The following is an 18637-nucleotide window of genomic DNA, read 5'->3' as shown; positions in this document are numbered from 1 at the left end:
AAAGTAGCATACTTTTCTGGAGTCTAGCCCCCCTTCCCATAAGCCTCCCTCCCCCTATAAATGTCCTGTGTAAGCAGCTGGCAGCCTGTTTTTAATGGAAAATACCAATCATTTCAGATCTATACCTAGCCTTTTGCCAATAATGAGAAAACTTCACCTTCTGTCCCTAGCAATTCTTAGGAAATCTTTTGCTGTTATTCCTACAAATCCAATTACAGATTGTTGAGTAGCTAGTGGAGTAAGCTTATTGAGAAGTGTCACATCACTAAGTCGTGCGTATGTGTTTCAGTTTGTAATGTGGTCTGAGCTGCTGTAGAGGTGTCAACTTAAAATGCAAGTAAGTAGCAGAACAGGGCTAATCCCAGCCACTACTCCCCTGCAGCCAAATTGTAGCGCAATGAATGACAGAGGGAATGCAAAGATGCCACTGCGCTTATCACACACAGCCAGATGGCGGACCTGGATCAGTGCACACATGCCACGATCAATGCATTTGATAAAGAATTAAGAAGAAAACTGTACATGTTATCAAAGAACTTGTACATGGCATAATTATGATTCTGCATGTGCTTACTGATGATATTGGAGACTCAGAGGCAGGTGATAATGAAACTGATAGGAAGAAATAGCTTGAAGGCTGTAGCATATGGTCTCTGCAACACTAAGAAACCTTGTCAAATAGTTCAGAAAGCTGTGTTTTTTTAACTCTTTTTTCAGACTAGACATCATGAAACCTACTGGCAACATTTCAAATCCTGTATTTATTTTTTTCAGTCTTTGCCGTCTGCATTATACAGATCTACTACTAGTAAATATACGTTTACATTTTATTTGTTAAACTACAACAAAAGGTAGACCATTTTGCATTTAGTGACCATTTCTACTATAATTGTGTTTTTTTTGTTGTGTTTATTTTTGGTTATTTAAGAAAAAAAACAATAAAGATATAGCCAAACAAAGTGGTGTAAACATTATAACCTTGATTTTAAAAGCCTCTAAATTATCCGATTTCGACACAGGAATCAACTGGTACAGTCAGAAATGTAATCCCATTAGAACAACAATAATTTAAGGCAGGTAAAGACTGATATCTGTACATTTAAATTATAAATTGTAAAATAAAGCTAAGCCATTGTATATTTTGCTAATATTCCTAGGGAGGAATTTAATTGCCTTTAGAGACGCGAGCAAATTTGAGTTAAAATTGCCGCACTAGCGGTAATAGTGCATGGGCCGCGCTGTTCTCACAAACGCGGTCAATTGAATTCTCGCCCGGGGGGAGGGGAATACAATTCCCTGCGTTGTTCTTTAGAACAATGCGGGGTGCGCATCATCACCATTACTACGGTAACCGATGCGCATTATTATCGTTAGTATGGTAATTTCAACGCTGATTTTTGCTCGCAGCTCCCTGAGCCGCGAACAGAATTCTGCGTTAAAATGACCAAACCAACGGTAATAATGCGCACTCCGTGAAACAACGAGGGTAACTGAATGCCCCCCAAAGAGTACTTCAAGCTTAAATTTGTACAGGACATAAGCTCCACTTATATACACTACTGTTGTCCCGAAGATTTAACTTATTAACCATTCCAACATGTTGGATGACAGAAGACATCATATAGCATTGACAGAAGACTAAGCGGGTAAGGGTTAAATATGAAAGGTTGTCTAACTGCCAAGTGTTATACTGATAAAAGTCATCTACATGTAACTAAAAAGCAGCATATGAAATTAAGAGCCAGGCTTCAGTTCATAGTTAATGAATGTATGTCATGTCAAGTGCACTCATTATTTAAATGATCTTCAGGCTAAATCATGAACCATAAACTGCTTTTAGATAATTTCTTTAAAATTGGCTGTAATAATTAGTATATTGTAACGGGTAAGATATCAGGCGCAAAAGTCAATGTAATATTAGCCACGGTAATGTTGCAGTTCCACCTTTCATCATGTATTAAACATAACATTTTTCATTAAAAATCCCCTGTACCATGCTGACACTAGATATTTAAATAAACACTTTTGGCAATTGGAAATGTAAAAGGTCACACTGGAATGTATGCAAGTGTGGTAAGTACTGTACAGCAAGTCTTTACAAAAAGGAACATAAAATCTGAATTTCAATTTGCAGTTATAGAAAAGAAAGCGTTGAGTATTAGGTTCTAAAGGCATTCAGTGTGCGTACAGGACTGATAGCTTGATTAATTCTTGTGGAGCAACTGAAGGAGCTGTCTCTCTCACAGATTCTCCCATCTTGAAAACACTTTGATCTCTGTTCAAGTCAATTCATGGACATCAACTGACAAGACTGCATGAAAACACCCTGATGGTTATACCCAGAACTCCCAGTAAACTATTTGGTTTCATTAAAGGTTTCCATGACGAGGTAAATGGTGGCGGCACTTTAATTCCAAAACCAACAGGGAGAGTGGGTCCTAAATCGCACCACATCTGTCTGCTGAATGAGATCTTACACTTAAGGGGGTGTATTCATTGACCACTGTTGCCAAGAGAGAAAAACAATACAAGGTGTTTTATATAATGTTAAACCTTTAAATCGGTTTCTCCAGTAATGAACCAAGGACATGCCTTGACACAGTTGCACTGTATTTTCTTAAACAGAAGACAGGAGAGATGTGCAGAACATAAGCTGTACATTTGTTTGGTCAAATACAGAGGTACATAATAAACTAGAATGATTAGATATAGTGACTACTGAGAATGCTCCCAGTGCACTGCCCGTACAAAATGTAAGCTTGAAGTGACTGCCACTCTGTGTTTCCTGAAGGGAACACATAGTTGCTGACTATGCCACAGAAAAAAAAAAAGACCAGTACAATCACTCCATAACTTTATGTATTTTTAATAATATATGTTTATATTTTTTTTTTTTTTACATAACACAGGGAATTCTAATGGAGAAAAAGTGAAGGTAGCTTTACGAAATGAAACACTGTGTTCTTATATAAAACACTGTAGGAAAGGAGGTTCAGACTTCTGTTAAATATTTCTCATTTTACTCTGTACATTGTACCAGAAGACTGTCACAGAAACACTAAAGTTCACTGACATAATGTGTGTGTAGGTCTTAACAAATAGTACAAAACTGTACAAAGAAAAGTATTGTTATACTATGATGCATTATTCATGGTAAATGGCAAATAAAACATACAAAAAAAATAAAACAGAAAATAAATAACTACTCTCTTCACAATATATCACATAGATTCTTTAAAACATTACGCGTAATAATTAATATTACATCCTATAAAATTGATATTTCAAACACATGCAGTATATTGCGAGTCTGGATCCAAATTATAAATTAAAATCAGGTCAAGTAAATAAGACCTTTACATTAATATAAAATGCTTATTTAGAGATCAGCATTTTAACATGTTAATTTGAATATTAACAAGATTTTAATTAAAAAAAGAAAAAAAAAAAAGAAAGAAAAAAAAAACCAAAACACAATTAAAATTGCTTGCGTTAATTATCCTTCACAGTTTTAGCCTCAAAACCAAAGAATATGCAGCTTCGCACAAGATATAAAACAACAAAAATAGGCAAGTGAGTCAAATGATTTTCACGCAGCTATTAACCATTTACGAATACCCCTCCCTCTCGTTTACAACCAACATGTTGCCAAAGGACCTACTTCAAAAGGAACCCCCCCCCCCCCCCCCCCCCCATTTTTTTTTTTTTTAAATTTTTTTTTTTAAAAGTCTTTCCTGTCAGTGCAGGTCAGAAACACAAAAGTGGAAAGTCACTGCAAAGCCATTGCATGAATAGACTGCGCGGCTAAAATCAAACAAAGACCAATTAAACTAATCATAACGACCCACTGAACACAAGGAGGCTCACCTGGTATTTCTGGACTTTTTCTGTGAATTCCCAACCCTGCTCAGTACTTGCCACTATAATTACCCTGACCAAAATACTGTGAAATTACTGCTCTGATCTGCTAATGGGTGAAAAGAAAAAAAAAACTCATGCTGCTGTGGTTTCATGCCAAGGAGCTCCAGCAAGATGGCGCTATGCTTTCTGACATAGATGACAACTTGTAAAGGACTCAAAAGGAGAAAATTAACGGGATGGTGTTTACATTGCCAAAGTCTGTTCATTAATTACCAATTTAATCACCGCTGGAGGCATGACATTACAAAAATCTGGCTGAAAGTTCTAATAGATTATGAAGACCACCTAAGAAGAATGACCAAGAAATGTACAAAACAATTAATACTGTTTCAGTGCTATCAAAGGCACTTAGATTATTATACATCAAGTGAAGCAAAAGAATTAGTAGCTTCACAGTGCCACCACTTGGAACAGTAAATACAATGGCACACAATTAGTAATGCACATGTGACTTTTCATTCAAGGCATATATCCTTGGGAAAGCTAGAACATGATAAGAAGAACAAAAGGAACATTTTAAATGAAATGAATAAAGATTTTAACTCTACTCTGGTGCATGCTGAGCAAAACAGAATAGGCTGTGCAGAATACAGACTCGGGGTAATGGTGATCTCATTCCAGGATTACACAGACCACAATCATGACGAACCAAAGGGAAAAGAAAGTGTCTTTGCAGTTGTCTGTCTTTTATATTGCACAATACATTTCTACACATCTAATCTACCTAGAGCTTCGTTCACGTCGTTCAAGCCCAAGCATAGCTAGTTATCGAGACTTCAGTTTAATTTGGGGAGATATGCAGGCACAGGAGGAATTGTAGGCGAAGTTATCTATAAATAAAATAAACTTCTGTACGAATAGTGAGATATTAAAGTAACAGTGTCATTTTGTTGCAAACAACGGTTATAATATCAACACAAAAAAACTCAAAAACACGGATAAATGGACAAAAAAAATAAATGCGATGGTTACATGCCCATGCAAAGTTTTTTTTGTTAATGGTAAACAAAGCTGAGTACCTTCCCTTTTGTCTGCAATTTGTTCCAGTAAAAAAAACAAGTTCGAGTCCAGTTGTAGAACTTGATAAGCATATTTTATAGTATGATTCTTGAAGACTACAAGAAAAACTCAGTGGATCCTTAAAATCTAGATTTGACTTTAATGTAAGGGTTAACAAGTAAAGACATTATTTATTATCCATGGCAGTGTCTTACGGAGCTGAATAATATACAAGAAAAAACTTGAGTGTTTAAACTTAGCTAAATATGTCCACTATGTTTGTTTCTACTCCTCTAATTCAAGGTGGTTCTAGACACCCTGGATCTGCTCCCTATCTGAGCAGAGACAGAAGGGTTGACAGCTTGGCAGACCTGCTTTCCAGGAATGTACTGTGTGGATTGGTGGATTTATAGGGGCAGGGTTAGAGACAGTCACAGCTTTTTGACCAGCCTCAGATCTCATCAGGACACAGTCTGTAGAGTGTGGGAGGAGCTACGCTGTCTCGAATGGAGTAAGCCTGCAAAAGATTTCACAGTTAAGATATGTATCTGCTTATACATAAAACTAGTATTCCAAAGGGACGATATCTTAACACATTTATTAACAATGAAGGGACACTCCAGCTGAATAGATGAATTAACAAATGTATCACTAAAGCCTCTTCCTAGCAACTGACAGACAAAACAATGAAAAAGATTCATACCTTTCCATTGGATTGTGGCCTAGATAAGGAGACACTCTATAAAAGTTCATTTGGATTAACAAGATAAAATGCATTCTACATCTCAAACGTTTGTCTCAGGTATTCCTTTTGTTTAAAAAACAAAACAAAAAACAAGTTGTCTGTTTATCTTTACAACAAACTTATGTCAAAGCTATCATACACTACGCAACTTACTACACACCTGTCATCTGCCCCACTGTTACATACACACAGTACAAAGTGCAGGAAGTACTCTATCCCTAACAGTATAAAATCATCCAACCATAATTCCATTTTTAAACAAAACAAAGGACATAAATCATAAGCCTTATGTAAATTATAAGCATCATCTTGGATACTGTTATGCACATACAGCACAATGCACCTTCTCACCTGCTGTACTTCTATCGTAGGATATTGCGAATGTTAAATAGGTCCACTCCAAACATTCCAGAGTCTGCATTCACATAAGTGATCAACAATCTACCTTCAAAAAAGTATAAGTGTCCGTTCTCTACACTCCTCCTCCCGGAATACTCTTCCTTTATTTCATTGGCCTTTGTGACACAGTTCTTTCCTGGTTCACTTCCTACCTATTCAACCGCTCATCCGGCGTCCATTTCTGGCCCATCCACCCTTCCATTCCTGCTAGAATCCCACAAGGCCCCTGCTTCTCTCACTGTACACCTCTTCTCTTTTGGCCCCCAGTACACTTTCTATGCTGAAGACACCCAAAATTGATGTCTACTGACCACTCCCTTTCTATGTTTTCTCGTATGATGAACTGTCTCTGCTATTTCCACATGGATGTTCCAGAACTACCTAATGCTCAGCATGTCCTAAACAGAGATTATCATTCCACCTGCCAGAGTCACCATCATCTCTCAAATTTCTCTCATTGTCAATAACACCACAATTTCCTCAGTCAACCAAACCTGCTGCCTTGGTGTCACCCTTGGCTCGCCCTCTCCTTTACTTCTGACTTCAAGTCTATTTCAAAGTTCTGTTGTCTCGATCTTCAACGATTGTTAGAATTGACCATATTTGTAACCATAACTCTAATTCACTGTCTTACCAATTTACAATTTCTCATCATCTCCGGCCTTGACTACTAAAACCCCCTCCTATCCGGCATTCCCTTTAACCAATTGTCCCAGCTTCAGTCCATCCTAAATACAAAACTAATATCCTCTCACAACTACATGCCCACCACACCATTCTACAAATCCCTAAACTGGTTTGCCCATATTCTCCAGAATCCAATTCAAATAACTCACTACAAGTCCCTCAATGCCATCACCCCATCATACATCTCAAACCTCATCTCAATAAACTTTCCCTCTCTTAGATCTCTCTTCGCAGATCATTACAAATAAGTGAAAATAATAATAATGTCAACAATATTAAATATACTTCTGAATGTTCAAAAGGATTTCCAAACTTTATAGCACCAATGTACATGAGATAATTGGAGCATTTATACTTATCTAAATAAGTCTGCCACACTCTCCATCACTCCTCTGCAACAGTCATATTGAAGTCTCAGTTTTTTTTTTGTTTTTTTTTATCTCCCCCAGATTAAATCATGAGGGGTAAAGGAAATACTTTACTTTTTAACATAACTGCAAGGAATTGTCAAGTTAACACTGATCAATGTACTTTTGGATAGATGTCACATAAAGCTGACCCCATACTAAGTGATATCGCCAGCTCAGATATTGCTATTGACCCAATATTAATATTAAAGCCATCAGATTATATTATGGTATGTTTGAAAATATGATTTGAAGATGACCAAAAACAGATAATCCAGCTCGGCATGTACTGTGTGGCATAGTTGCTAAATTTAGCATTGATCCTGGTATTTAGTGCTCGTTCAAAGCGGAAGGATTTGCCAGTGTTTGGCCATTTTAAGTGTTGGCAAAGCATGCTGGTAATCTGACAACAAAAGATGAGGCACAGTTTGCCTTCATGCAAAGGAAAATGTATGATTATATTCGGTTTAATTTTATGGCATTCCTCAATAACATTACTGCATCTTAACAACATACACTGAACAACTAATTTATATGACTGTTTTATACACAAAATAAAAAATAATCATTAAAGTAATCCAAATAAACAATTATCAGCAAAGAAAGTCCTAAGTAGTAAAGGGATTTAAAAAGACAATGCCTTGCCCCCCCCCCCCTCCTCCTTATTTTGCCAATTAGATAGCCAAAAGCTGCTTTTGTTATCTATAGATCTAGTGATCATATCTCAATCTGTCACAATTATCAGCATGGCAGAACCGTCCTTTCAATCAATGTTTTCCAATTAACATCAAAGGACCAAGGTTGCATTCTGTAAAGATCCCTGTTCTCCCCTCCCTCTCGACATCTGTAAAATAAAGCTACAGGTTTAAATTGCCAGAAGACCAAAAAGCAGGAGAAGAAGGAGGAAAAGCTGCTTTCCTTTCCACTGGAGGACAATTCAGCCAGGTCTTTGAAACTATTGTTCTGCTCAGTCAAAAGCAAGGCAATATATTACATACTTACTGCTAAGTACTAAAATAAATACTGTTACTACTAGTGAAACGATAACACAGCCAAGTGGAATTAAACATTTCAGATTGTTGCTAAATCTTAAAATAATTACAGAGTTAATACAAGGACCGCCACCAGGCATGCAGCATGTTAACCCATTCTTTGCTATACACTGATTACCCGGACGTAGCTTATATGCACATTATATGGTGCGTGCCAGTACACACACATTCTTTCAGGGATTTGTGGTTTTTAAACTATTTTTTTTTAAAAAAAATTCATGGTCTTGTTAGTGAACCTTGGGCTTGGGTCAACTTCACCTCACTGAAAAGGATATTTTCATCCTAAGACATTCTGGGGCATATTCAATATCCTACATTTTTTTTAAGAATAATGCGAGCCACGCACTATTACTGTTACTACGGTAACTTGCTCGGCGAGCAAAAATCCGCTTTAGAATTACAAAAGTAACGGTAATAGTGCGCGTCCTGCATTGTTCAATTGAATTTGCCCCTCTGAGTATATATTTTTTTTAAAAACAAAAACAACAGTGGCAGATGGAAGTAGTGCACATAAAACCGTTTCCAAAACGGTCATATGTTCCTGTGTTTATTAAGGTCACAATCAACCCTCCTGCACCTGTTTTATACTTTCTTCTGGTTGACGTTGATTATATTGTATACGACTATTCTGAGCCTTTGGGTTGTTTTCAAAGTCAATATTGTGTTTTCAATACAAGTAAGATGCAGGACTGCCAGTACTCCAACAAGGATACTATGATAAATCTGCCAACATAGATTCTTATTTAACTACAGCCAACCTTCACACATTAACGGAACAAACTACTGTCTTCCTAAATAATAGGATCACAACAGAAGAAACAACACAGGGCATTAAATCTATGGAGCCCTCATCAGCCCCTGGCCGGACTGGTTACCATCAACTGTTATTATTACCGTAGATTTGTAAGGCGCCACAGTGCTCCACAGCACTGGGAAAACAAGACATGCATAAAACAAGGAGATACAAGACAACCAAAATAACTGCAGACATGAAAACAAAGGGTATGAAGGACCCTGCTCATTACAGAGCTTATGTTCTAAGTGAAGAGGAGACAGCTGAAACAAGAGGACCAAGTAAGGCTTAGAGTCTTTTATAATAAAAATGTACTAATATCTTCTCCCCCAAACTAACCATGCTCTTTGACACCAATCTAGAAGGCGCTACATTTGACATGGGCAATACGAAGGCAAATATAATTGTCATTCATAAACTTGATAATGATCCTATTGTGGAGGCCACAGATCTGCGGTATTTCAAATCTTAAAACTGTTGCAAAAGTCATCAATGTTTGGTTTGGATGCTGCTTGTTCCATTTAAGGACATACAAAACATGTCACAGACATCTATAGAAGTGCATCACACATACTATTACTAGCGGTTCAGTCAGCATTATGCTGTATATTCTTATTGGTTAACACTATGATGAGGACACTGTGGGATACCCTGTTATAGTGTGACCAGCAGAGCCTGTCTAGTCTGGTTCTAGATTTTAATTTAGCAGGGGATCTCCACACTCATTGTCCCCTTGTTTTAGTGCAAACCAGCCCGAGTGTATAATGCGGTTAATTTTTTTTTTTATATTATTTCTTCTTTGGGGGGGGGGGGGGGGGGGGGGAAGTGATTGTTATTTATAATTTAGCAGGGTCTCTCCAACTAATTTCAATAGCCCATTTGCTTCAATTTTGTTTCTACATGCAGGACACAACGTATAAATTAATGCAATACTGAAATTAATGGGAAAGGTTCTGGATGCATTCACACATGCATACCAATGCAATTTATATGCTCTGCATGTATGTATACTGCATGTAAACTGCACACCAAAAGCATGCATTTTGACATGTGATTTGCACTATTTACACAACTGCAATGCCAGTAGTTGGCATGACTTAAAATTGTTTCAGATCTGTATTTTAAAAGAATATTAAATTGCGGTGTTACATTCTGCCCTCTTGTATTCCTGAAGTGACTTTTACAGTTGTTTTCCACTCTCTGCAGATATGCAAATAGCTTAAAAGTAGATGTCAACCATTGTACATTTTCTGCTCGATATGGATCCTAGGTAAGGGTTAGTGTATCAAAGCCAATATAAAACAAGAATGTTCGGACATCATAACAGCCAATCTAATTGTGGAAGTAATGTTATTTATTTAACGAATACAAATTATATTGTGTGTTCTGGGCTGGTTATCCAAGCGCAATTCCATTATTATATCCACTATCAAACACCCAATCCCTATTTTAGGCAGTCCTTTTACACACATACATTTCACAGGACAGATTCAGAGCCAGAGAATTGAGAAGATCACGCAGAACTCTGGGATCTGCACTGTCCAGTTAAGCCCCTAGTACATGTGCTTTTGGGGAACTGACAATGTAGAAAGTGACGTCAGAAACAAATAACCGAAATAGAAAATCTTTAGTTCTCGCTGTTACATTAAAATAAGTATTCATCAACGATCTCTAATGTTTTATGAAAGATAAAGAACCAGGTCTCTACATGCCAGAGAACCAATAAGGAAGAGGAATGGAACACTGACTGGTGTGGATACACAATCTTATTTGCTGATCCACACAACTAACCACTTATACAGCATCAGTTCACACCCTGCATGACAGCCGGGGAAACAGCAATGCTCCAGCACAGAGGTCTATCAGCTTCGGAAATGCCATTATGAAAACTAAATCAGCGTGAATTCCCTGGGGATGATGATCTTACAAGGTCATCTGGGAGGTTATCGGTGGGGCACTGAGAGAAAGCTAACAAAGCAGGCTTGATCGCACCTGGCCTATCACTTTGTATTTCCTTCAACGCGACCCATGTAATTGTTCTGGGCACAAAATGACAAGTAAAAGTTATTGGTCTCTCTAGCTTTAGTAGGAGCGGAGGGAGTGTTCCAGGTGAGAATGTTAAACAAACAATCAATCAAGAAAGTCGGGGCTATTTTAGAATGCATATGACATACATGCAAACAACACATATGTTTAATCTTTATATACTCGTGCTGCATATACTCACATTATAAAAGTTATGGCATTTGTAGCCCTGTGGAGCGCACCTCCTGGGTCTGGCCATGGCAGTCAGAGGTATCTAACATCGTGTACATAATACTCTATATGATAGGCAGATATAACACTTGGATGTCACCTGCGCCATCACAGAACTAGACAGAAAGCACAGATAGAGCAGGACCAATGGTGTGTATATGTATGTATATATATATATATATATATATATATATATATATATATATATATATATATATATATATATATATATGCCACTTTCCTGTCCCAACTGCCAACATTGAGAAAACTTACAAACTCACATTGCTTTGATGCTACAAACACAGCCAATTGTGCCAGGAAATGTAAATTAGAGCACACTGAACACTGAAGCTGGGTACATACTACACTGTTTTCGTCCAATAATCGGCTCAAACAGCCGACATACGACCGCTCGTTCAAAAGTCGGGTCAGTGTGTGCAGTGACACGATGGTCGAAAGTCTGCCCAAATGGACGATTATCGCCTCATTTGGTTGGTCGTACCGTTTAATATTTTCGTTCCAATCTCGTTTCCGCTGTGTAGTGTGTATAAACTTCTGACCGATCCACAACAGTGAGTACGAAATTACAGTCATTGCTCATGACAACATGGTTGTAAAAAGTCGCTAAAGGGACGTCCGCTCTTCCCTTTATCGTCCCAAACAAGGCTAGTGTGTATGCAGTCCATGGACCGAGCGATCGGACCATCGATCGCATGTAAAATCGCTCGGCATGAAAAGTTGGTCGAAATTTCTGTAGTGTGTACCCAGCTTAAACAGCATATCCTGGTCCCACAAAGAACTCTGTATCTTATTTGCACCAAACTGTCAATATAAGCAAGACAAAAAAAACTCTTGAGTTGACAATTATTGTAGCCAACCACAGATTTCCACATACTTGTGGTTTACCGTCAATGATCATTTGATCAGCATGTCACTGCTTTAACAGCAATAGAGAGGATAATCTACTGAATCAGTAAACGTATTACATTTCCCAACAATTTATATGGATACACGGAAAAACTTTTACAGAGAAATTCTGGAAGTACAGTACATTCTCAAATTGTTACTTGCTGCTTATAAAAAGTGATTACTATGTGTTGTAATTGTCCTTGGTTATCAATTATAGAGATGATAAAGTCATCACTATTGTTATGTTGATGTCTATGTCCCCTACTGTATCATCAATTAGATAACATATTTGTACTAATTGTTTTGTTTTAGCATCCTTTATTTACATAGTGCTCGTATATTACGCAACATAAAAATTATAGAATTTTAAATGATTTATATCAGCCCCTGCCCCAGAGGAGCTTGCAATCAAATTTCCCTACCACTCATCCACAAACACACACTAAGGTCAGTTTAATCAGAAGCCAGTTAACCTATCATTGTGTCTTGGAACCATAGGAGGAAAGCAGTGCACCCAGAGATTAAGTGTTTCATTCTTACAATCTGGTTGGGTATAAGTGAGTGCTGGTTTGAACCTGGCTATGCTTTCGGCTTTTTCATTAATTTAATCATTTTACAAGATCAGCGCCCCTCATTAGTAGGAGGCTAATTCTATGTAGGATAGAGCAAATATTACAATTAAACCATTAAATGAAGACTTTGCTAAACTGAACTTATGGGCAAGAATTATTCCCTTGTTTGGTCACTGTTCTATAATCGTACTATTTTGTGTATGGTGAAGCTATTCATTCCATGGGCATGGATTAGCAGATCCAAGGCCTAGGGCAACTTATTTTGCAACCCCTTTACTCCGTGACAGCTGAGGGAAAAATCTATAGTGCTTGGGAATGTCTGAGTAAGATTGCTGACAATTTTACATTGTTTTATTCAGTAAAGAGCTGAATGAAAGAAGGGCACTACTCCCAGGTGCTTGCATCTAACATTACAAGATTTTCTGGCCAATAGGCACACTGCTCTTTTCAGTTTATAAGCAGCTGATGTTAATAGATGCAACTAACAGAGAAATAAAGAAAAAAATAATTTATATGTCTGCTTATTAATTAAAGAAAAATAAAATGTGCCAAGTTCCCATCATACAAGTCATTCTATCCACTAAAACACTGACACAGTGTAATCATGTAAACCAGCCATCACACAGTAAATCATACATCACTTAGCTGCCTGGCACGAGTAGAGGCCACTGTGTTGTTCCTCTGCTTGTTTCCGGCTTTCAGAGCAGCATCCCTCCTGGCCTGCTCCAGCAATAACCGGGCCCGCTCCTTCAGTTCCTCCTGCCGGGACTGCAATCGCTGCTACCAATGGGAAAAAGAAGAGCAACACTCATAAGAATACATATATAGGTGTAAATTACATACATGGGTTTATAGTCTGGTGCCCACTTCTACTCGCTCACCATCGTTTCTATTGTTCTCAATTACTAGTGACTTCACAGTTAACGTCCATATATCAGCATTGTGGTAAGGTGTTTATCTACATATTAGGGGGTAAGTTACTGGCATATTGTGCAGAAACCCATCACAACCCATCACTTTCTAACTGCTGCCTGTTTGGATTTTCTTGTGTTAGTAAATCTCACCACTGTGTGGTGCTTAATGCATATACACACCAATGTGCTTTAGTTATACTTGCTAAAATTTGGAGATAATTTCCAGCAAACAAAACCTCTGGACAGATTCAACTATGATGTGAACTTACATGGAGTTATTAAAGAGTACAAATACAATTGTTTTCTAAATGCATTCAAAAGGGGGAGATTCAATTAGCAAATTTGTACCATCACTACAGTAAATTCTCCACTGATCTTTTCTTGCACCTCTATGGAGGGCAATAAAAAAATCAGCTGAGATTTCTTGTAAAAATTCTGCGGGCACGAGGTTCTGGGGATTGTCATAGCTAATTGAATCTCCCCGAATAAATCTAAAATTCTATGCAATATACTAGGAACACATGAACAACAACATAAAGCACACTGTCTGGGTCAATGATATTTAGAGAGAGTTAATCAAAAGTTGGGACTCACTAGAGTATTGTCAATTTGTTTTAGTGAATATGACAGGTCCACCTAAAATATAGGAAATGCCATTCACACTGTCAAAGAATTACTCCCAAGATATTCCAAAAAGCAATTGCCTTAGAGACATACAAGTCAGCATCCAAAATTGCTTTCAGGCTACACAGGATTGATCTCTCTGGACAAATTAGCAAAACTATATTTCATGTGTAATGAGCTTAAGGTGGCCCAGGATAAGCCAAGGTCACTGGCAATATCTATATAAGCAATCGCAAACCTCATCAGAATCCATATGATACACTGATGAGATCTAATATGGATGAAACAGCAGTGCTGAAAGTTGGAGCTGGACTTATTCTTTGTTCTAATGTAAACTGTAGTGTGTAACCAGCCTACCAGAACTCATGCTAAGGAGGAACAACTATCAGTGTAAATTGCCCACACCACCCCCTACTCATTATGGTTTATAAAGAAAGGAAGAGGGGTGGAGGGGCAGGTCCCCACCAAGAAGGCAATATAAAATAAGAATTTTATACTGCTGCAAGTTGGCATCAGTAGGGTCCTGCAGTGTCAGTGACTGAACTACCCCCAAGGACATTTTGCACTACCTACGTAATTAGAGCCACTCTCATTAAAGCGCTACGGAATTTGCTGGCACTATATAAATAAATGTCGATGATGATGTAATTTCAGCAAATACTGTTTTTTTTCCCCCAATAAGCTCTAATGGCATCAATGAATAAACCATTGGCAGTAAAAATGAATGGAAACAACATTCTGCTGCTAAATGAAAGGTCTGAATGCAATGTGCTGATGTACTTCCAGTACTGCCCTCTTTTTATTGTTTTCAAAGCATCACTTTAGGAAAAATAAAATAAACACTAGCTGACATATGTACCTAATTATTTAGTTAATGGGCTAATTAACAACATGTAATTTGGAGGAAAAGATTTAAAAGGGCCATAAGCCAGTCATGCTCCATGCTGCTGTGTTGCCATTAAACGGTGACTAGACATAATGGCTTGGAGAGATTTACAATCCAATAATCTATGTGAAGTGATTTACAACCTGAAAAGAACAAAAAGTGACACGCGTGCAGCACAGCACATAAAGAGAATCCCAACCCTCTAATTTGTAATCTGTATAAACAAAATGTGTCTTTGTTAATGTGCATAATGTGAGGTTATGTGTTGAAATTTAGGAAGTGCTCCTGCTAGTTAATGCTTGTGATACAGAGACGCTCCTCCCTTGTCGGTATTCTGCAGATTCCTGTACAACCACACAAGTATTGTACCAGAAAGTTGTCTCCATAGTTTTCACAACATAAGGGGTCATATAAAACAGTGCCAGGTAGTACTAACAGAACTAGGGCTTTCCAGATGTGTCTACAATGATTTTATTTCATTAAGAATATTGTGTGTGTTTTGCATTGTAAAACAAACATTTCTGCAAACCCACACAAAAGATTTGCTTACATACACTATTAGGCCCATTCCAGATATATAATATTTATTTGGGATACCACACAGGAGAGGAATGGGACACTTGAACAAGTTTCTAACTTCAAAAGGGGACATTTTCTAAAAGAAACATTGAAGCCAAAGCAGAACTATGTTGAGTTGTATTTGACTGAAGAAACAGTCATCAGAATCATTTCTAGTCAATATTTTACAACATGCCTATTTTGTGTAAGAGATTTATAAAACAATAATTTACAGAAGTACATCTAAGATGTGTCCTCAACGTTCTCTGAACAGTTTCCTGAGGATCCTTTGCATGGAGTGGAGTTCTATAAAGCCATAGTGTTAAGGTATGTTTGGACTGGGATCAGTTTGTGATTAATCTTCAATTTCTGCTCGACCAGGATATCCTAAACGTCGAATACGGTCGGCATGGAGCAAGCTGTAGCCAATGATTAGACTATTCACAGCAGAACAGATTATTTCAGACAATCGGTGTGCTGATCTGGGAAAAGACATTAATCTGTCCACTTGTGCAATTATGTACATAATGGCAGAGCTGCAAATGGGGGGGGGGGGGGGGGGGGGGGCGGGCGGTAGTATAGTGGCATGATGTGAGGAGGTGAGTGGTGGTAAGCAGTAAACCACGGCCTGAGATTTAGATAGTGAAAGGAGCAGGGTTCCCCAACAGCACAGCATAGTGATGAGAGACTGCTAGTAAATAGTAATAACAGTTCATGCAGGAGGGGAAGGGGGGATTTCGCCGGAGCTCCCAGAGCAGGGGTGTGCACATGATGAAAGACAATTAAAATAAAATAGTCCAAAAGTAAAACCCGATGGAGGTGAGCATTCCTCTGACCAATAAGAAAGTTTAAAAAGACAACAACAAAAAAACTAAAGTGTCAGTAAAATATTCAGCATTCCAAACAAATCTAACTCCACCTAGACTGACTCCCAAGGAACATACATGACACACAATAATTTATTAGGTGGGGCAGGTTATGAATTTAATTAACCTTGTTTCACATAACAAAATCAAAACAATTTTCACACATCTACATTAGTGAGGAGGCCCTATGAAATTAAGCACTACATAAACATATCGCAACCAGATAAAGGAATTAGGCCAACTTATGCCTGAAACCAAAGACAATCCATGAAAACATGAACATAATGGTTACCAAATTGTAGACTTTTTGGGCAAAACACGTCACTTACCTCAGGTGTTTTTCCAGTTTGATCAATATGGTTAGCTGCAGACTTTGTAGCATCCAGAAGTGCGCTGATCCCAGTCTGTGGAACAGATGGGCTTTTAAAGAGAGTATCACCAGCCTTTTCATAGGTGTCTACAAATTTGAGAGTAGGGGAAACTGTTGTTTTTTCTTGGGCACCATTATCCAACCCTCTACATTCTAACGGGGATGTTAGGCTGGGCTTTGCTGGCTCTGGTAAGCCATGTAAATGAGAGTCTCCAGACGTAGTGGCAGCAGGTAGAGCTTCCTTACTAGGATCTGTGATGCGAGACAAATCACTGAGATCCGCAACATCCGGTTTCAGCAGCTTCCTTTTAGCAGCAGTAGGCTGTGCTTGCATGCGAGCTGTATACGTGCCATCACATCTCCTCTGGTCATCAGGTTCAAAAGTCCTACTGGCGCCTTGTAATTGTAGGCGACTTCTAGTCCTGGGAGTGGGGAAGTCCGTTTCAGCTTTAGATTGTTCAGTTACATCTTGGGATTTACCCTCATGGTCCCTTATCCCATTGTCCCTAACTAACACAGAGTCAACTTGGGATACAAAATCTGGCATAGTGGCTGGGGCCTCTTGTTGTTCAGGCGCAGTTTCTTGATTTAGATCACTAAGTTCTGCATAAAACTTCTCCTGGTCAATGGAGCTGTTTGTGTCCGTCTCATAGTTTCCCACTTTATATGTGCTTCTGCTGCTGTTCTCTTCAATCTGAACCACATTTAGTTCCTGTCCACTAAAATGTGCCCGGATTTGATACAGGTAGGTCATAACGGTCAGCTTGTCTGGGATTGCTAGTAAAACCATGTCTGATGGCTCTAGTAACCGGGAAATTCCTATACTGGCAAATCCGTCATAAGCCTTAAGGAAAGAAAGAAAGAAAGAAAGAAAAAAAAAAAAAGAAGTTTGTTAATCTGGATAATTTTATTCAAAAGAAAAACCATTTGCTTTCTACTTTTAAACTATATGTGATTGTTCTGTAAACAATACCAAAAAGAAGTTATTTTTTTCTCTGTTTTAATGATTATGAATCTGGATTAGGCTCACAGTAATGTCTTAGATTGTATTATATTCTGCTCCATTCACTCATACAGCCCGGTTAAAGCTGGCAACACTTGTGGCAAGAGAAAAGCAGCCAAATCAGCCAAATTACCCAAGTCTATAAGTGTGGGCAACGGCCAACTGTGACCGTCGAATGACTTGATCTATCCAATTTAACCATCCAGTTGTGTGACCAAATTGGGCACATATCTCAGCATTGCGGCCAATCCATGTGGCTAACTTAAGCTACAGACAATTGTAACATATAATTTCTTATAAAACATCTACCTATAAAATAGCTACTGTGGAGCATAGACAAAAGTGGCAAACCACTGAGGTTGAGGTAGAAAATCTACATATTGTTTTATCAATGGAATACATCCTGTTGCATTTGTGTTATAAATACAATTACAATAATTGAATTATTATTATTATTAACATTTACTTATAAGGCGCCACAAGGCACCCGCAGCGCCGCACAGAGACAAACAAAATTACAACACAATGGGAGACAGCACAGTACAGTAAACACAGCAACTCAGTAAGCTCAATGCACAGCTAGAGAGGGCGGGGAAGGGGGAGGGAGGATCCGCAAACGACGGGGCCCAAGAAGGAGGGCGCGGAAGACAGGGAGACCTCCAGGGGGGAGGAGGGA

At 38.3% G+C, this 18637-nt stretch overlaps 1 protein-coding gene across 7 annotated transcripts in view; it reads right to left on the bottom strand.

Moving 5' to 3' along the window:
- EHBP1 (EH domain binding protein 1) overlaps positions 1-18637 on the bottom strand; it is a 267437-nt gene that overhangs the window by 94386 nt on the left and 154414 nt on the right. For all 7 annotated transcript variants that reach the window (XM_075203887.1, XM_075203881.1, XM_075203884.1 and 4 more), the window contains 2 exons: positions 16918-17802; positions 13377-13520 (listed from right to left, as the gene is read on the bottom strand). In XM_075203887.1, coding sequence (XP_075059988.1) covers positions 13377-13520; positions 16918-17802 — 1029 coding nt within the window. The remainder of the gene's footprint in view (positions 1-13376; positions 13521-16917; positions 17803-18637) is intronic.

The sequence above is a fragment of the Mixophyes fleayi genome, chromosome 3 (assembly GCF_038048845.1).
Source record: "Mixophyes fleayi isolate aMixFle1 chromosome 3, aMixFle1.hap1, whole genome shotgun sequence".
Taxonomy (NCBI): Eukaryota; Metazoa; Chordata; class Amphibia; order Anura; family Limnodynastidae; genus Mixophyes; species Mixophyes fleayi.
Note: the sequence above shows the minus strand (reverse complement) of the source record. Positions and strands in the feature narration are given on the sequence as shown.